At 40.7% G+C, this 21,706-nt stretch overlaps 1 protein-coding gene across 1 annotated transcript in view; it reads left to right on the top strand.

Annotated features, from left to right (window-relative positions):
• Positions 1–5,500: 5,500 nt before the first annotated feature.
• The window catches only part of insrb (insulin receptor b), a 116,211-nt gene continuing 100,005 nt past the window's right edge, over positions 5,501–21,706 (top strand). The window contains exon 1 of the mRNA XM_061826283.1: positions 5,501–5,786. Coding sequence (XP_061682267.1) covers positions 5,501–5,786 — 286 coding nt within the window. The remainder of the gene's footprint in view (positions 5,787–21,706) is intronic.

Raw genomic sequence — 21,706 nt, 5'->3', positions numbered from 1 at the left:
TACAAAGTCCGTGACTACACCTCTTAACCATATTTTTTGTTAAATAACCCAAATACGCGATAAAACGCGAACTAAACCTATACTGGACCATTCAATGTTGTCAGAGAAAATGGCAGGAGCAAAAACGGGCTTTGGTGTATGCAGATCTCTGGCCTCTGATTGGTCAGTGACGCGGATTGCGCAATATCCACGGAGGGGTCAATTGGTTGCCAGCCAATTACAGGGTACATGGAGACAGACAACAGTCGGACTCACTGTCACACCTTGGAACAATGTAGAGTGTCCAATGAGTGCATGTTTTTGGGATGTGGGAAGAAACCGGTGTCCCCGGAGAAAACCCATGCATGCACGGGGAGAACATGCAAACTCCACACTGGCAGGGCCTGGATTTGAACCCCGGTCCTCAGAACTGTGAGGCCAATGCGCTGCAGCCGCGCCACCGTGCCGCCAAATATATTATAACATAATAATAACATAACTACTTCAAACGTAGCCTTGAAAGTAATTCACACAAATGTTATTATACATGAGAGCTTTTAATTAAGATAACGGTAAGCCTGGATGAGATTTTGTGGCCTTGAACGGAAAAACAACAGAAGACTTCCTGCCTTGAAGGGGGCTTTTCCACAAGCTATAGTACACCTACGTCACTAATCTTTCAGGCTTTGGCTGGGTGAGGGGTCAAATTCTACAATGTGATTAGTTTACTGAGGGTTCAAAACCAATAAATAACACACGCGCTGACCTCAGTGTGAACTGTGAAGACTATCATTTTCACATTCATTGTTATTTTAATGTCAACTAAATAGGTATCTCATCTCTATCGTCTTCATAGCTACAAAAATCTGCCGACTGATAAAATTTTAGCTGTCTGTCCATCCATCTGTGCTGTATGTACTGTATCTAACTCTGAATCATCCACTGTGTGTACTATATGGCTTGAGGAGAACTGTTGTCAATGTGTACAGGAAGCTCAGCGCATAAAGCACTAATACGGGGAGACATTTGAAGAGGATAATCCAGCAGCACTTTGTCTATTTAAGATCATGACCCCCTCTTTGGTGGACAAGGTGTGGCTCACCCACATTAATGCCCACAGACACGTTTGAGGCATCCTGCTTCCTACCTCATTACTGAGACTTGCATGCCAACAAAGGCAAAAAGACACTTCTTCAAACACGTTAATTGAGGATGTTTGGACAGCCTTTAAAAGTGTGTGCAATGGCAATGTCCGTGTAGCGTGCACAGTAGGAGACAATGATTTTCAGTTCATAACAACATCTGAAAAGTATGTGGTCTTTCTGACTTAACATGCCCTCCCATGGTACAAAAAGAAGAACTGCAAAATAAAAATCATCTTGACAATGCACCATCTCATGCTGCAGGGAGAATACCTCTGCATCATTTGCTGCCATGGACACAATGGGAGACAAACTCATGATGTTGAGAACGTTCAGTGCATCATCCAGCAAAAGATCTGCGAGGCTGGAAGGCAGTTCACATCCAAAAAACACCTCTGGGGGGTGAAAATTGTCTTAGTAGAGAAGCCATGCAATCATGGGGAGAACATGCAAACTCCACAGAGGGAATTTAATCTGAGATTTGAACCCAGACCCTCTTCAATGATAACCACTATTCAATTTGCTGTCCTTTACATAATCCCATTCACCCTGAAATTGAACCTTGAGAGATGCGTTCAGTGTCAACGCACATCATGACTTGTCTAGGACAAGCAAGACAGAATGTTTGACTGAAAACATTTGGATCCTTGTTTATATGGGGGCGAAATCAAAATCCATTTGGCCAAATAGATTTTTTTTTCAGAGCCACCAGCAGAAACGTGTCACAGCAGTATGCCAGTGCTCCAAGTGGCTTAATACTGTACGCTAAGAGCTGTTTGATTCCAAGAGGTGCCGTACCAGCGTGAGGTGCAAAGAAGAGCCGTGTTTATTTGAGTGTCAGTGTCAGACAGCATGGCAAGCAAAAGCGATGTGTTTTGACTAGATTCCATTGGCCTTAGTCCTTCAGCCCCGTGACATTTAATCTCTCTAAGACCTCATTTACTCTGCTCACTGGGTAACAACATTCCTCAGATAAACAACAAGCCCTGCTCCACAAGCTCTTGGTGGGCCAAGACCAGTGTGTAACCATCCGTGTAGACAAACAGCACCCCTACTATGCGACCGGGAAAGAGCCAATGTTCTTTCCATATTCTCACTTCAGTTCTTAGGTCAATGCAGGTTCAGGGTGTGGTCAGATTGGGCTGGCATGTCACAAAGGGAAGAATTTGAATTTAAGATCCTTGGCCAGGACAGCTTTGAGTACAACTGGTATTTGCTTTGCAAATCATAAGGAAGACAGTGTGCCCCTTCCTGACTGGAGGCAGGTGTTCAGTTTCCTGGGTGCAAGGCTAAGGGGTGTTCGACCTTTGTGCTCTCGCTTTGTTTTGGCCGCAATTTAAAAGCAATAGTAGCACGCACACACACACACACACACACACACACACACACACACACACACACACACACACACACAAATAGGGGATATAAAATGTACTTATGATACTTCCATATTGTTTTGCTTTTATTCTTCTGCCGGCTATGACATCAACACCTGGTTAGAAACTCATTGAAAGATGATTACCAAAAGGAAAAACAATATTCATTGAACACCAAACAACAAAAGAGTTACAAATAACTTATTTTAAGCAATTAATCTGTTGATTGGAGAAAAACATTTTCAATCTCCATCCCTTTACATCCAAAAAAAAAAAAAAATCCCAAAAGAACTTTATTTGAAATTGACAGTCCAGAAAATGCGCAGACAAATTGATAATGATTCGGTACTGTTTGGGTCTGTAAGATGTGAGAAAAAAAAAAAACATGTTAATCTTGCAGATGAATCAAATGTTTTAAAATATCTTATTTTTATTCAACACTAAGATAATAGGTTTGCTTTCATGGAGGTTGACAGAATTCTGAAAATATTACCAAGAAAAAGAACTATAAGATAGAACTAAAAAGAACTAGCTTCAGCTAGACAAAATACTGCGTTTCCACCATTTTGTGTCACTTTAGTTCCCAGTAATTATGTTAGAGGTTTGAAAAGATTCCTCTACATCAATGGTATCTTATGGTACCTGGAGTCAATTATCTTCTTTTTAGGCGGGATTAATTACTCATAGCATTTTGCCATTTTCTGCAAGAGTTGGTCCACGGCACGGATAGGAAAAGCTGAAAAATGCACTAGTGTTCCCCTACTACAGAGCTCGTGCACCTTCGTCACCAAAGTCACGTGACTGGCCATATTGCCGGTCAAAAAGCGCTGTTCAATGCTAAGTCCGTTGAGATGAAACAAAAATATATATATATTATTATAGCACGACGCCGAGTATTTTGTCCGATACTGTTAAACATTTAGAAGGTGATAATAAACGAAGGTACCTGGAAAAATGAGAGACACTTGGCATAGGGGACCCATATTTAATGCCGAAGTCGATGTTTTTGCTGATAAGAAAGCGGACTGTTAACCCGCTTCCGCTTGTCTTGGACAACTGGATATACATATGGATGTGGTGAGTAAGTCGTCAAGATTTACACTGAAAAGTTTGAAAGCATATAAAAGTCAGAACACATACAAATACTTAGTTGCTGGATCTGTTCTCAATCAAGAATAAATCCCACATAGTGATGGAGCCACTCAGATTTTTTCAATACAAATACCAATATTTAGATAAATGACCCCTGGTTTTACACAAACTCGGATTCATTAACTATCATTGGGAAAAAAAAGACAGTGAGTAGGCTCCTCCATACACGGAAGCGTGTTGCGGCCACACGTTAAACTTCGGTAAACCTCTGACAGATGTTTTTTTTTTGTTGTTTTTGGACTCATTTGAGAAAAATGCATATTAAAAAAAAGTTATAGGGGAGTTTGTATGGGAGAGGTTTAGCGAAGATTAACATGTGGCCACAACATGCTTCCGTGTACGTTGGAGACGACTCAGTCTTTTTTTTTTTTTAAACGCATTGTTCTCAAATGACCCAATTTAGCATGATATATACTTCTTGGGAAATTGAGATTGAGAGGAATAATTCCTACCTGAAATGAAGTGATTGCTAAACAAGTGTGTGTGCATTTTGGTTGGTCACCATCTATCACGTTTAATTGCCGAAATCCATCAATCTTTTCTCGTCTTTTCAGATGGTATTCTAGAGAATGACCTCTTTGAACATCTGTCTCTTCTCTTGTAACAACTAACAGCGAAACAAGTCTCGGGCATTGTGAATATTCTGTGCCGGTTCAATGTCCCCCACACTGTCGAGCAGCACTTTTTGACCGGTAATATGACGCCGTGAAAATTGTGACTTCACCTGCACGAACTCTATACCTCAGCTTCCTCCCATGTCATTGATTTTCAAGCGACTATTTTGTTATTATTTTTTGGGGGGGATTGGGGGGACCCAGAGATGGATTATTTCGATTTACACTATTTCCTATGGGAATTGTTGCTTTTGGTTATTATTGTATTTGTTACTCACGATTAATCATACAAAGCAACGCGGTGCTCTAAAAATAATCCTCGCATTCGTTTCCCTTCTTCGGTGTCGGTGTTGTTGCCGCTGTTTCAGACGCTCCAGATCCGGACCTCCGCTCGGCCCCGTTGTGAGAATGTGATCCGGTCCGCGTTTTGCGGAGGCTCCGCACTTTTTGGCCCAGCTGGGTGAGTGGCAGGCAGGCAAGAGTTGTTTACTGGGCGAGAGAGAGAAAGAGAGAGACTCGTCGCTCTCTCGCTCGCTCAAGGAGACACGGAAAGAGAAGAGGGGCAACCTGCCTGACGGAGACGCAACAAACGACACAGCCACCAACGGCAACTTTTTACTTAACTCGTCTTTTTCTTTGGAAATATTATTTTTCCTTTACTGTACCCCATTTTGTTGGTGACGAGACGTGGACTCGACGTTTGTGTTCTGATTTTCCATTTGAACTCCGGCGACAGCGGGGAAAGCTGTTTTGTTTTGGATTAGCTAGCTAGCTAGCTAGCTAGCTAGCCTCAGCAACAGCCCTCCTCCTCCTCCTTCTCCTTCCTTCCATCGGCTAATCTGAGGAAAAAGAAACGGGCAGTTTGGTACGACTTTCCTCCCCACTTTAGGCTCCACGTAGCCGTCGCTTAAAAAAACAAAATGAAGTCGTGGCAATTAGCTCCCGTGTTTGTTATTCTGGGCTAGCCCCACCACCTTTTAGGATATTTTATAGTGTTGGCTGTTGGAAAGACTGAAGGAGTTCACGGGATGGTCGTGGCTCCTCATCCTGGCACGTTTTCCTTTCACGTCGCTGACCTCGCTGGAATGTCTTCTTGAAGATATCGGTTCCACTTCTTGAGCTCAGAAGACTTCCTTTACTTTTTTTTCCTCCCCTAATTAATGGACGGCAGCTTCCCCCTTGGATATTAACCCATTCTTGATCGAGAAGACATGACCGTGGACTGTCGCCTTCATCTATGGAAGATGAACAATTTTATTCAAACGGGTGTCGCCAGAAGCAAAGACCACCTTTTTTAGTGAACATAGCCCAAATTCGGAGTAGGGGGAATCCGTTTATTTCCGGGCGGGGGGTGGGGCACCCCTTGAATAACAAACATTTTTTTACGGGGTGTCCACATTGGAGTTTTTGCCGATTGACGTGTCCCTGGGTGAAAATGAGGCGGTGGACGCTTACACTAGGAGCACAACTTGTGCTTTGGATCGTCTGCATCATATGCCAGCATGGACACGTTCAAGGAGAAAGTAAGTACATGCTTCTCTTTTTCAGTTTGAGTGTTTCACGTCCAGGCAGCAAGAAATAGCTTAAACTTGCTAAAATTTGTACTGACGTAACACGCAAACATTAATTAAAAAAAAAAACAAAAAACACTTAAATAGAATGGTAAATACACGCTGACAGAATAATCAAGCACAACGAATGTTTGCATAGTATAAAAGTTTTATTTCAAATCGAATAAATACTTAACATTGTACTTGCGAATAAATACTTAACATCGTACTTGTGAGATTTCAGCCCGTAATACGATTGTTTATTATAGTCACAAGTAGTGTTGATATCGACAACGCATGCGTAAAAGGTCCTTTTGGGGCCTTAAAATGTCCCGCCCCCCGGTGCGCGTGGCTACGCGCCAAGAAACTGCTGTTCCTGCCTCACCTGTCGGAGGAAGACCACCCCCCAAGCCGTCTCTTGTCCCACCCGCGAAGGTGACGTCCACCAGATGCGTCATTCCCCGGCCTGCTGAGCCGCTCACTCCGACGTACAGGCAGCAGGATGCGGCCAACGTGCGCAGCAGCGAGGCTCTTCCAAGGCTACGCGTGCACACGGGCACACACGCGCTAGAGCAGCCGCAACGTAAACACATTACGCACGGGAAGCGGAGGATTAGCCACCATCCGAGGATGAAAACACTTGAGCGCCATAGTGGGGAGCGCCCCCCACTTGCAGCGGAGGGAGGACTTGTGTTGTTGTTGTTTTTTTTTTCATCAATGAATTTTAGGGGTTGGGTGGGTTTTCGGAGTATCGGTACGACGCCTCATCGAAATCGCACAACGATAACCGTTCATCTGCAAATGGAAGGCGAATGGCGTATAGCTATTTTTTTGAGCAGTTGGAGGAGCTGAAAAAAAGTAGTATTTTCTGCTTTTACAAAGAACAGGAGTGTTTCCCAATTATGCCTTCCCCATGGTCCAACCTACACGGATGCGTAGTGCGTGTATTTCGTTTGACCATATCATTAGACTCTTGGGTAAACTGACGCAGCTTCCCCGTTCGTCTCGAATATAGTATAATATACATTAGTTTTCCAAATGTTAACCACATTCTACAGTCAATTAAGTACATTCAGAGGACATTTTTTCAATGTAATGTAGTAAGTGCAGTCTTTGCATTACATGCAATATACTGTACTATTGAATATTTTTGATCGATTATTCTATCTTTATCCCATTGAGTAATTCCATCAAATAATAAAAAATTATTTAATTTCAAATTCGTTTTTTATTACTGTTAACAGATTATTGTTTATATGGTAGTCTTTAATTATTAAACAAAACCAAACACCATTTCAGTAATATCACCCGAGAATTATTGGTGAGAGCTACTTCGACCCTTGTGAGGACAAGCGGCTTGGAAAATAGATAGATGGATGGATTTTAGTTGTACACTTCATTCTCTTGAGGATGTATGTCAAACGTGGGCAAATGTGGCCCACTGTGTCATTATATTTGGCCTGCAATATCGTATTAAATGTGTGTTAGAGCTGGGCTTCCAGTAGATAGCACATACAGTATGTCCCTAATAGTACAAATCCCAGAATTCTTTACAAGTGTGTTGGCCCATCAGTGTTGTTGCAGTCTTTAGCAATTGTGCTACCAGTCTCCTTGAGCAACTTTACATTTCCCCTTCCCAGAAATGGCCAGGTGAAAGATGGAATACGGTTAACTTCCATGACAGGTCGGCAGCGGATTAAGCTGTTCACTAAACTAAAAGACGCACCGGTTTGTTGTGTGTGGCGCAACGTGGTTGTTGTAACAAAGAATCTTAACATATTTGAATTCACGTTTTTTTTTTGTAATGTCCTGTATTAGCTTCTAGCCAGGGACTGTAAAAAGGTGTGGATTTTTATTTCAGGACATTCTTTTTTTTTTGGGTTGTTTTGTTGTTGACCTTTTTAAAAAGTAGTGGTGTTGGAGCGATATATACACAAGATATAGAAACGAGAATCCATATCTATTTAAATACAAAATGATAATCAAGTACCACTGTCTTTTATCGGAAAGTTCACGTCTTGTGAATTTATATTAAAGTTTTATTCTAGATTCGGTGTTTAAGGAAAATTTAAATTTGTTATCATTTGGTAAACTTTAACAACATTTCTGCAGAGAAGGAAAACATGCACATTGCAGTGATTTGTCCATTAAATATTGAGTTTGATCTGTGACGTCCCAATTTTAAATTTTGGCTCACGCTAAATTTGAATTTGACACCCCTGTCCTAGAATGTATTGAACATGAGAGATTATGTTAAGGCAGTCAGTCTGCTTTCATTAATAACTACAGAAATCAAGTAATTTTTACTGCTGACAGGCTGAAATTTTAAGATTTGGACAATTTGACGTTGAACAATGCAAACCATTAATGGAACGGAAATTATAGCAAACGAATATTTGTTGATGTATTTGATGATTGATTGTGAAATTATGTTTTTACAAATTAATATGAATTACAAGCCTCATAGCATTATTGGCTAAATCACTTTTGACATAGTCATATTATTTGTAGAAATACAAGTGTTTGCTAAAATCATTTTTTTTTTTTTTTCATTTGTGGAGATTCTTAGTCAACCTGCTCATAATAATCTGCAAAGATTTAATCATGGCATCTTGTTTTTTTTCATTTGGTTGTTTTTTTGTTTTGTTTTCCGTAAACATAAAAAAACAACGTAGGCAATTATAATTTTAGCCTGACAAATGCATTTTTTAAATCCTCACATTCAGCAAAGCAATAGAAAATTCTGACCCGAGTTTAGGAAGTGGCTGTGGTAGAGCTGGAAATGTTTAAGAAAAACACAATCAAAATGTGAAAAATTTGCACCGAATAGTGTAATATGCTCAGTTAGGTTTTGAATGTTTTTTGAAAAAGAAAAAAAAACAACAAATCCAACAAACAAGATGCCAGTTGCCTTTATTCGCCCTTTGTAGATTACTAAGACTTGGGTGACTGAGAATCCACACAAATATTTAAAAAAAAAAAACATGATTTAACAAGCACATGTATGTCATAGTATGTCATAATGATATTTTGACTGTAAATTAAAAGTGATGAAATGCTCTTGTGGGATTTACTATAGCTTTGAAAACAAGGGCAATGATATTTTGTTTATCAACTCGTTTACAGTTTTTCAAGTTACAAACTGGTGAATTAGCTTTTTTGAAAACAATTCCTTGAAGCTACATTACCAGAAAGGAGATTTGTACAGTTAAGTCATCAGTAACCACAATACAGAACAAACCACAATACAGTAATGTGACTAGTTTGGGCTCGTTTCAGTGTTGCTATATAGACTGTGCCGTACATTTCTTAAAATGGCTGCTTCCTCTGGCCAGGTTCAAAGCAAATGCTGTGGACACTCCGCACAGGTCATGTGTGCAGACAGCGTAGGGGCCCCTGAAAGGGGTCTTATGAGACCGGCTACTTGTACCCCTCCTTCCTCATTCTTTCTTTCCCTCTCTCTTTCTGTGTGTCCCTCTAGGGGAGTGGGGTACATGCCATTGGCTGCTTCTGGTGCCTTATTTACTCAAATCTCCGCTTAGTGACCATATTTGGCACTCTTGAGATGTTTACGCTGAGGAAGGTGCCGGGTCAACAACCGAAATACTCAGAATATGGCGTTCTAAGAATGCTTAGTTTTCAATATGCTCGTTATCTCAACGTCTGTCTTGGGAAAGGAGAAAGTAAATTGATAAATTTGCTGGACCTCCGCTTCGATGTGCTAGGCCCTAGATAACGTCTTAAAGATTCTTTCTGTTTTTAATAGATATGGATGGGTTTGTTTGTCATAGTTATCAACAAACAGTTTTCTGAAGCAACTGCTGAGTTGTCTTCTGGCCGAACTTGTGAAAAACAAGTTGTGCAACCAGGAGCCTGGCCCCCTTCTTGTTCCTCTCAGGCTGTTGGAGAGGGCCAGGGTGTATGTGTGTGTTTATGCATGTGATGTTATGTATCTTTTCCACAGCCTGACGTTCATGTTACCGCTTCTGTCCAACAGCACCCAAAGCCTGACGGTAGTCACTGACAATGTGAATCAATGAAACAAACTAATGTCTTCTCTGTTGAGAAAAACAAGCTGGCAAAGTGACAGTATCAAAATTGCAATATATCTCAAAGGTATGCTTTGATGCGTCAACACCAGCTGCGATATCAAATCTGCTGTTGTGCACTTACAATAATGCCAGATTTCACTTTTAAAACGATACGATATGTTAAATCTCCATATTGTCAGCATGTTATATCTAAATAACCGTTGTCAGCAGGTTTTATTCTGTGTTTTTTTTCAAGTTGGCTTTTTGTGACATTCCTTTTGATTTGATCCAACAAAACAAATCCTCTAAAGACAGTCTCGTTAAGAGTCCAATGTATTTTTTTTTTTTAAATAAACCAAGTGATGAAAACTTTGGATAATCAATTCAACATTTAGTGCAGAAGTTTGACAACAATAAATGTTTTTTTTCATTTAGATAAATGCAGCTCAAAATTGGATAAGTAAATCCAATGTCAGACTCTGAATCGTGCCAATTACAATGTAATATTTGAAAACAATGACTTTTAACATCACTGAGTTTACGTTTCTATCTTGTTAAAAGTAGGTAAGAACAAACGAGTGAATAGGAGCTTATGCGCACATTTGTCTTATGTACACATTCAGAAGCCGTGCAAAGTATTTTGAAACCTTCAAGGTTTACTGATATCCCTGTATACATTTTAAAATAGATATTGTTACGAAAACTACATACAATATTATTCATTTCAATGTCAATACGAAAAAAAAAATGAGTGGAGAGCATGTCATTCATGCGCAAAGTTGCGGAAGTCTCACTCGACATCCCAGTGGCAGCCTTATTGCCTGCAACATCATTTATAGCTGTCATACTGGAACAGTCGCCATTGAGAAGACGCTGTGCCACTTGGTATTCCAGATGAATAAAAGAGATTTCCAGATTTTTCTGACACCACTTCTGAGACTGAAGCTCTTTTTTTGAAGAAGAGAATATCTCAGAAGAAAGTGGAGTGACAGGGCCATATTACCTTATTGTTTTGAGCCATATTAGACGATATGCGGATCAGTTCTAATTGAAAAGACTCCCAGACAGACGGAAGAGGACGAGGAACCCAATTCAATATTCAAAATGACTTGTGTTTGTAACGTACTCAGGAGGACCCGTGCCGGCGAAGTAACTACTTCAGGTGTGCCTAAACACCAGGGGCCGGTAGGGGGAAAGAGCTCCTTTCTCCTCCCCGCCAGCGGTGTGACAGGACGGGGCAAGCAACCACTCTCCCGGCCCGATTCACTTCTGCGTCGGGTGAAACGGTGGCTAACTGCGGTGACCGGCGATATGACACGTATCTTTTGTTACGTTCCGAGAGAAGGATTATGTCGTCGGACGCCGACGGATCTTTTTATTCATCCTGCTGCTAACAAACAAGTAAACGGAGACTACCAATTTGACGCGGATATTTTTTTACATTCTGAGAGGATAATGTCGTCGGATGCTGACGGAGCTTTTTATTCATCTTGCTGCTAACGAACAAGTAAATGGACACTACTGTTATGACGCGGATCTTTTGTCACGTTCTGAGAGAAGGATTATGTCATCGGACACCGACAGAACTTTTTATTATTGCTGCTTTCGGAGAAGTTCTTCAAGTTTGATGACGAGTTTACACGCTACTAAACTGTCTTTGTACTTCTATTTCTATTTATTGTTTTGTGTTGCATTGTGTGTGTGATTAAATTGTCTTAAACACAATACAAGTGCTTTGTTATATGTTGCTGGTTTGACCAAGGGAATTTATTCTAAATTCACACATAACATATGCTGTAAACTGTGAGACAAATTAGTCCCCCACAACTCTTATTTTTTTAAACAGCTTTTTTAAACACCTACCTGTCATTTAGAACCCACAAAGCTCTCGTCCTTTGCAGCTGTGCAATCCATTGTTCATGACAAACCGGGTGTTTTGGAAAGGTGTGAAGAGTGAATCTATTCTCCTGAGTGTTTGAGCAAAATCCAGCACTAAGACAATAGCAATCCAGCAATAATACGTAGATATTGAAAGATGTTACTTATTTTGTATGGTCTCTTTATGTTCCCGCTAAGCTGCGCCACTGCGCAATTGTCGCTCACTCTTAGCGCACATGAAAAAAATGATCCAGCACAGTAAACCACAGCCTGACGTCTTCTTTTATTTTTTTTTTTTTAACACGGAAGCACACAATCTTTAAAAACGAGCTGCTGCTCAGCCTACTTCTACTTCCTAGTTTACCTGACGGTGCTCCCCTCCACACTTATAGGCGTACACTCATAATTACAAACATAACACACACCCGCAACTTTATATCTGTGGGCATGACTGGTGAACCACACCCGTAACTTTATATGTGTGGGCATGACTGACCACACCCGTACATTTTTCAAAGGTGAGTGACTGCGACAAGCCGGCATTTTGGCTAACACGATGAAAAAAGACAAGTAATTTTTCGCCGGTATAATAGGTGTAAACCAATATAAAGTCCCGACCCCGCTACTGCAAAAAAATCTCACCTCCTGGTTCTTCTCCAACACAAATGCCTCGAGAGGATTCTCATGGCGGGAAAAATCCATATACGACAACATCATGACGTGTGGTGACAAAACGGATGGGTATATTACAACTGCCTTTTTTAAAAAATTAAAGACATACTAAAAATCATGCTTTACGTGTCAGTAGTCCTTTAAAGGTGTATGTATGACATACATAAGACCAGTTTTGAAAAAATATAGTGCTTAGCAGATCTTTTTTTTCGGGTGGGGGGTGTTTTTCACTAATTAATTGGGTTGTTAGCGTTGATTAGATAAATCACACACTATGCGTCGGATTTCAATGATATGTGCTGGTGTTGTGTTTATAGATAGATACTACTAAATAAAAATAAACTAGTTTTAGGATTCAGATACACTGTGCACGACACCGACAGAGTAAATATCTTCGGCGAAGATATGACAGTATGAAGTATGACATTAAACCCGATTAGCCGATTACCATAAAATTTTCATTGTTGGTGTATGTCTACTGGGAGGGAGATAATCTAAAAAGAAAAATCCAGAAATCACAATGTATGATTTTTTTAATGATTTATTTGTGTGATACAGCTGCAAATAAGTATTTGAACACCTGAGAAAACCAATGTTAACATCTGGTACAGTAGCCTTTGTGTGCAATTACAGAGCTCAAACCTTTCCTGTAGATGTTCACAAGGTTTGCACACACTACAGGAGGGATTGATAGAGCATTGGCCTCACAGTTCTGAGGACCGGGGTTCAAATCCCGGTCCCACTTGTGTGAAGTTTGCATCTTCTTCCTGCGTGCATGCGTGGGTTTTTTCCAGGCACTCTGGTTTCCTCCCTCATCCCAAAAACATGCATACATTGGAGACTCTAAATTGCCCGTAGGTGTGATTGTGAGTACGACTTGTTGTCTGTCTCCATGTGCCCTGCGATTGGCTGGCAAGCAGTTCAGGGTGTACCCTGCCTCCTGCCCGATGACAGTTGGGATTGTTCCAGCACTCCCATGACCCTCGTGAGGATAAGTGGCTCAGAAAATGAAATAGATTGATTGATGGATAAATAAATAAAAAGTTCCAGAATGTCCCAACCACCTGACTTAAATTCAATTGAAAATCTATAGAGGCAACCTTCAAGATTTGAAGACTGGTTACGTGGAAGAACTCAACTTAATTTCAGTTTATTTATTCTACTTTCTTTGAATGTGTGGATGGGTTGCTTGGGTTGTTCGCAACATCTGGTCAAATCTTCAAGTCAATAGCACCTTTCACACAATATGGCGGACATATAGATAGTTTTCCAATTACTGTACCGGTAATGCTTTACAGGTTGTGGAATGATTTTGAAGCGGGCCTCGATGCCTGTGCTATTGTCAGTGTGTGTTTGTATGTTTGTGCATAAATGTGTCTTTGTGTATTTTGTGCATGCTGATCAGTAGGCACCCTTGTCAGTCACCCTGGTGTCTGGTGGATCTCATCTCTTGAGATCTCAACCTGTTTTCCAGGCAGTGTACTGTTCATATTAATTGTGTGTGTTTGGAAGAGGTGTTTATGTAGGAGAACAGTGTGTACCGTATAGCAGAGCAGCAGCCATAGCAGTGTCACAGGGTAATGAACATAGCTGATCCATCTTAAAGCTTAGGCTGCCTGAATTCAATGCTCGATGATGTTTTAAGTTACTCAACGCACACAGCCAACACTCTTCCCCGTTATGTTCACTGTTAGGTGTATGTATCAGTTTGAGACATTATTCAAGAAGAATTTCATAAATCTTGTGGAATAGAGTGTCTCGATTCTTTATGCAGACAAGTTTGTAGCTAGAGTTTGACTAAATTTTGATGGATCAATAAAGAATCTGAATGTCATGTCCTTATCAAGGCAGCTTATCTTCACAATGGTTGCAGGAAAGCTGGAGCCTATCCCAGCTTGCTTCGGGCGAAAGGCAGACTACACCCTGAACTGGTCGCCAGTCAGTCGCAGGGCAGATAGAATCAGAATGTTAATCATGTTTATTTTGCAAAGTATGTCAAAATCATACATACAAGGAATATGTCTCTGGTAGTTGGAGCCGCTCTAGTACAACAACAGACAGTTGATAGAGAATACATTTGAGACAAAGACATTGCTAGAACAGTCACTGATGTCATGTACAGCTCTCATCAAAGTGCTAAATGATGTAAGGTTAAATACTGACTTAGGAAAGGTGTCAATTTTAGTCTTGTAGGATCTCAATGCAGCTTTTGATAGGGTGGATCATCATATACTGCTGAACAGGTTGGAAACGTGGGGAGAATGAACTAGAACAGTTCTTAAATGGTTAAGGTCGAACCTGAAGGGAAGGAGTTATTTTGTAACCATTGCACGTGCTCATTCTCAATGAATGGCAGTGACCTATGGGGTCCCTCAAGGGTCAGTTCTTGGAACCCTCCTGTTTAGTCTGTATATGCTATATTTGAGTCAAATTCTTCAGAACTTTAACTTTGCATATCATATTTATGCAAAAGACAGTTATTGTTAGCGGTGTCTCCACATGACTACATTTTAGAGGTGATGTGAGCCCCGAGTGTAAATGTTTTGGGATCCAGGTTAAATACTCCTTTTTTCTAATTCCTTTTAGAGTATTTCCATTTTTAAATGTTGTTTCTTGAACTGTATGCTCTTTTAATTATACTTTTATCTTTATTGATATTTATTCATAATATCGCGCACGTAAAAAAAAAAAGTTGCTGCACGGAGAAAACCGCAGAGCTTATCTCTTGTGATTGGCCGGTTTTAGTTACATGGTGTGATCGTTCCGTTCCTCCTGGCTCCACATACCACCTACCCCACTGCCTTCTGAATCAATTTTGCAGGGTGATTAAACACATCATTTGGTCATTTAGGTCCATTTGTTCAAGCAGACACTTTTCCATGGACGCTATTGTTGCTGCTTTGGTCCTTGTTATGTAAAGAAAAAGTAAAAATGGCTACCGGAAATGAACTAAATGGACTGAGGAAACTCCATGCTGTGTCATCTTAGCCAATACCAGCCATAGAGACAATTCTGACTTGGATAAGAACTGCAGCACATTTTCAAAGCTGCGTGTGTGGTTACCGGTGTAGCATAAAGGCAAACTACGCATGGGAGAGCCACACTGATGTAAAAAGAATGAAAGTAAAGAAGCCTTTAAGCCTTAAAAAACAGTGACTCTAAAGCAGGCTGCAGTGTCAGTGCGCCATTTTTCATTTATATAGAAGTACATCCCACTGCCTTTTGTTTTCCCTGATAACTCTGCAGCACAGTCTGCTTAGTGGAGATCAAAGCATAAATGCACCGTCAGGGACGAGTTCACAAAACCAAGACCTCGTGAAGCACAGGGAGGTGGAATGTCTGAAGTCTTTGCTAGTCCTTATCGAAAGAAGCAGCACGTCCATTTTGATGGGAAGGGAATGTATATACGCAAGCATTGACGGAAAACCAAATCTACAGTGAAGAAAATAAGTATTTGAACACCGTGCTATATTGCAAGTTCTACAACTTAGAAATCATGGAGGCGTCTGAAATTTTCATCGTAGGTGCATGTCCACTGTGAGAGAGATAATCTAAAAAGAAAAATCCAGGAGTCACAATGTATGATTTTTTTTTTAACGATTTGTGTGCTGCAGCTACAAATAAGTATTTGAACATCCGAGAAAACCAATGGTAATATTTGGTACAGTAGCCTTTGTTTGCAGTTACAGAGGTCAAACGTTTCCTGTAGTTGTTCACCAGGTTTGCACACACAGCAGGAGGGATTCATGCCCACTCCTCCTTGCAGATCTTCTCTAGATCAGACAGGTTTCTGGGCTGTTGCTGAGAAACATGGAGTTTCAGCTCCCTCCAGAGATTTTCTATTGGGTTGAGGATAGGCCACGCCAGAACCTTGATATGCTTCTTCCTGAGCCACTCATTGGTTTTCCTGGCTTTGTGCATCGGGTGATTGTTATGTTGAAAGACCCAGCCAGGACCCATCTTCAATGCTCTGACTGAGGGAAATTGGTTGTACCCCAAAATCTCAAAATACATGGCCGCGGTTATCCTCTCCTTAATACAGTGCAGTCATCCTATCCCATGTGCAGAAAAACACCCCAGAGCATGATGCTACCACCCACCACTAGGGATAGTGTTCTTGGGATGGAACTCATCATTCGTTTTCCCCCAAACACGCTTAGTGGAATTATGGTCAAAGAGTTCCATTTTGGTCTCATTTTACCTCAAAACTTTCTCCCATGACTCCTCTGTATCATCCAGATGGTCATTGGTAAACTTAAGAGAGGCCTTGACATGTGCTGGTTTAAGCAGGGGAACCTTCCAAGCCATGCGCGATTTCAAACCATGAGGTCTTAGTGTAGCTAAGCCTTGGAAATGGTGGTCCCAGCTCTTTTCAGGCCATTGACCAAGTCCTGTCGTGTAGTCCTGGGCTGACTCCTCACCTTTCCAAGGATCATTGAGACCCCACGAGGTGATATATTGCATGGGGCTCCACTCCGATTGAAATTGACCGTCATGTTTAGCGTCTTCCATTTTCCAATGATTGCTCCAATGGTGGACCTTTTTTCACCAAGCTCCTTGGCAATTTCTCCGTAGCCCTTTCCAGCCGTGTGGAGTTGTACAATTTTGTCTCTGGTGTCTTTGGTCAGCTCTTTGGTCTTGGCCATGTTACAAGTTTGAGTCTTACTGATTGTATGGGGTGGACAGGTGCCTTAATCCTGCTAACGACCTCACACAGGTGCATCTGATTCATGATAATACATGGAGTGGAGGTGGACTTTTAAAGGCCGACTAAGAGGTATTTGAGGGTCAGAATTCTAGATGATGGACAGGTGTTCAAATACTTCTTTGCAGCTGTATCACACAAATAAATCGTTAAAAAATCATACATTCTGATTTCTGGATTTTTCTTTTTAAATTGTCCCTCTCACAGTGGAAATGCACCCAGGGTTGATCCCTGATGCAGTTCCACCTCCACGTTAAACTTCTCTGTCACACCTACAGTACACCTCACCACTGTTGTCTTGTCCTTGTTCATATCCTCTACTATTCTAACAGACAAATTCCTTGTGTTGATTTTCAAAATGATTTTGATTTTCTTCTTACTAATCAGTGGTACTTCCTGGTCCATCACAGTTGCGTCTTCTAGTCTTCCTTCTCTATTTTGTACATTCATCAAGTCCTCAAAATATTTTTTTCATCTCTCAAGGACATTTCTGGGACCAGTCAACTTATTTCCATATCTATCCTTAATTACTGTAACTTACTCCACGCCCTTCCCATATCTATCCTTCTGTCTGTCCAAACTTTAGAGATTCTATTGTCCTTCTTTAGTTTCCAACCTGGCATACATATCTAATGCTGCTTGTTTGGCTTTTGCCACCTCTATCCTCACTCTATGTCGCATCTCCATGTATTCCTTTCTCTTCTCCTCAGTCCTTTCAGTGTCCCACTTCTTCCTATTTAACCTCTTTCCTTATGTTATTTCTTGTACTTTGATGTTCCGCCACAAACTTTCCTCCCATTTTGTACCATAAGATAAAGTAAGTAACTACTCTCCTGGCTATCGCTTTGATCACCTTCGCTGTGATGGTCCAATTTTCTGGAAGCTCCTCCTGTCAACTGAGAGTCCATCTCACTTCCTTGAGTAAAGCTGCATCGCTCTCTTCCTTTCTGAACTTCCACCACATGGTTCTCTACTCTGCCTTTGTCTTCTTAATCTTCCTCCCCACCACCAGTCATCTTACACACCACCAATCTATGCTGTCTAGCCACACCCGCCCCTACCTCCACAATATAGTCAGTAGCCTCCTTCAGATTACATCGTCTTCAAAAAATGTAATCCACCTGCATAGTTCTATCTCATCTTTTGTGTTCCCTATGAGTTAACTAAAAGTGTTCACTCTACCCATTTCCAATCAGATCACCTCCAAGCCATTCTTAGCTCTCTTTCTTTAAAATAACAGCTACTCAATTTATCATCTCATTTAAACCCTGGTAAAATAATGTTACAGTCTTAGGAAATCACAATGTCCTATTACTGGTTGGCTATATTTAGAACTGGACTCTGGGCTACTCATGTTGTCCAGGGGTTTGAGCTTGAAGTAACGGCCTCCATGGTAGTGATCCCTTGTCTGAAGAAAGAACCCCAAAAGTTTACTTTCTTAAATGCTTCCTCAACTGCACTTATCGGTATCCCATATCTTTTTCATTTCATTTCATCAAATAATTTAGTAATCCCCCCCCCCCCATTTTTTTTGTTTGTGTGCAGTTTCATTCAGACATTACCAATCGCAACATGGAAAGGGGATTAAAACTAACTTTTCATGGCCTTTTTACTTCCTCTTAAATACTGACCAGGAAGAGTTGTATATATTTTGAACTGAGTCTAGCTAGTCGTGCAGCTGCATTTTAAACAAAATGGCATGATCGTGAAAGAATGTGAATAATCTCCCTGAATACAGTTCCTGCTCTTTAGACCACCCATGGAAATCCCAGCAAGTAAAGGGGAAATGTTCAAGATTGACTTATGATTTTTCACTATTTTAGCAGTTCTTTTTTTGGAGTGCTCAGATGAAAGGATTCCAGAGTCTCTGACCCAGATCACGCCAAACTGTGAATGAAAGGAGCAGTTACAACATCTACAAGTGTCTTGACTGCATGCCTGTTTGTTTTAATTCAGATCTTATCTGATGCCATTGGGCCTCGACTCCCATTCCTCGATGGAGAGCTGTGGCTGTTTATGTAAACCTCTGCTCACTGCACAGAAATGTGGTTTGCTTTGGAGGGGTGGAGGTGGCGGGGATCACACAAACAGGCAAAGAGATTGTGCCGTCACGCCATGCTACAACTATCTGATTTGATAGTCGTATTTGCTGTTTGGTTCAGCCCTGTTTTAACCACTTGTGACTTTCTGATGTAAAATCCAAATGGAGCCATCCACTAGCACATCCCTGCTTATGTGCAGATTATCTAAAAAATCTTTTTGAGTCAGGACCAGACATTTAGACAGTGGCTGTGTCCAATTGTGAGTAATTTTGACTTCAATCCTTTCTTGCCATTTCCATCTCTGTGCACAGCACTGTGGGACTTGTTGCATCTGTATACTCTTTATATACCTTTTTCAAAACCCATACAGGTATGTGGTTTTGAAAAATTGTAAACTAAAGTGGGTAGAATGCCAAAAACTTTGTTTTCATCACTTGTACTTGAAAAAGTAATCGAACAGTAATACTTGGAAAGAAAGCCGTCCAGTTGTTTTGTTACAAGTTTTCTACCCTGATTTAATAGTGCTTGCTTTACTTGTTTTATTGGAGCTCAAATACAGTACAACAAATCCATACTTGATTTTCCCATTTTAAATTATGTCCCATTTATAGGAACCTCGTGTAGACTCATCTAATAAAGAGCACATCTGACCCAAGCACAATGAATCTTCAATCCCTATGCTGAAAATTAGCATCAAACCTGCAACACTTGTATTGCTCAAAATAATGAATGTTGGAGCACAAATGCTGTATAAACACATACAAATATACAATATAACAACACTTCCACATATATTACTCAAACTATATGAAAAATGAATTATAATAACTATTTGATAATTTCTTCTTTTACTTTGGTTACTGCGTGTGTCTCTTTGCGTGCACCACACTGCCCCACACCGGTCAAAAAATCCACAGCAGTTGCTTTATGTAACTCACTATTTAATAGTAAATGGGTCTGGTTTTCCTCCGAACTTACTACTTCTTGATTATTCTTCTCTGTTTGATAAATAGCACTTTATTAAGCCTTTTCTAACATTCCTTACAACAAAATCAGACACGTCTTTATTTGCCATACATGCCAAAAACACAAGGAATTTGTATCTGGTAGTAGGAGCCTCTCTCGTACAACAGCCAGCCACTGTGAGAAAATATACTTTTGGGACATAAAAATACACTACAGAGAGTCATTGAGCAAGTAAAGGTTACCAGTATTCAAAATCAGAATCATCTTTATGCGCCACGTATGTCAAAAACACACAAGGAATTTGTCTCTGGTAGTTGGAGTCGCTCTTGTACAGCAACAGACAGTCAATTGTCAATTTTGAGATGTAAAGACACAAAACACATAGTCACTGAGCAACAAAATTTTCCCAGTAATGTGGTAATGCTGGTAGATTTATTTTTTTGACAGTGTGCAAAAAGTTGCAGAGTCCTACAGCAATTGGAGCTGTTTGAAATCACAAATGAATCGATAGTCAGGTTTAATGAGGATTGTCCAAAGGACGCAGAAACTTCAGGAAATGTGTAGAGTTTATAATGAATAGTAGTGCGATAATCGGGGCAATTGTGCAAATGTTGCAGATGATACTCAGGCACATGATTGGCCAGTATTGCTAAACAACAGATATGCAAATAGTGCAGCATGGCGGGATAATTATAGTGAGTGCACGCGTAGTGTATATTTGGCCCAAGAGAAACGTGACAACAAATTCAAGACAAATTTGGCAGCATGGTAATGGCAGTTAAGAAGTTAATGGCTAGGGGGAAAAACTTGTTAGATTATCTGCTTGTTTGATTTGTATTGATTGGTACCGCCTATCAGAGGGAAGGAGCTGGAAGAGATGGTGACCAGGATGTGGAGTCATCCAAAAGGATTTTGCATACTCTTGTCTTAGTTCTGGCAACATTCAAGTCCTCTGTAGTGGATGGGGGGTTACTGACAATCTTTTCAGCAGTTTTGATTGTCTGTTACAGTCAGGGTTTTTCCTTTTTTGGATGGAAGAACACAGGACTGATTCAAGGATTGGTGTGTAGAACTACCTCTAAAGCTCCTGTGGCAGGCTGCGCCTCCTCGCTGGGTTAGGGTTAGGGTTAGGGTTAGGGTAGTACAGGAAGTACATCCTCTGCTGGCCCTTTTTGAGAATGGGGCTGATGTATATCCCTCACTTCAGGTTTTGAGAAGGTATAATTCCCAGGAACTTGAAGGTCACGACAGTTGCCACTGGGCAGATAGATAGTGTTGGTGGAAGCTGAAGCCTCCCGTACCAGATTGAGGCACAGTAGGTCAGCAGGCTCTCATTGGATAAGCGCTAAAAGGCTAGTCACAATGTTGTGTACAGGTTGTTTTTCCTGAGGACTCTCAGGAAGTGGAGCTGCTGTTGAACCTTCTTGATTAGTGGTCCCCAACCTTTTTGTCACTGTGGACCGGTCAATGGTTGACAATTTTTACTGCGGACCTGCTGTGTGTGTGTTAATGTAGATTGTATTGAATATTGTTTCTATTGAAAATTGAATATAATAAATATTAAAATAAATAATAATATATTAATGAAATAAAATAAAA

Source organism: Syngnathoides biaculeatus, chromosome 7 (genome assembly GCF_019802595.1).
Source record: "Syngnathoides biaculeatus isolate LvHL_M chromosome 7, ASM1980259v1, whole genome shotgun sequence".
Taxonomy (NCBI): Eukaryota; Metazoa; Chordata; class Actinopteri; order Syngnathiformes; family Syngnathidae; genus Syngnathoides; species Syngnathoides biaculeatus.
This window is presented reverse-complemented; position numbering and strand designations above follow the sequence as displayed.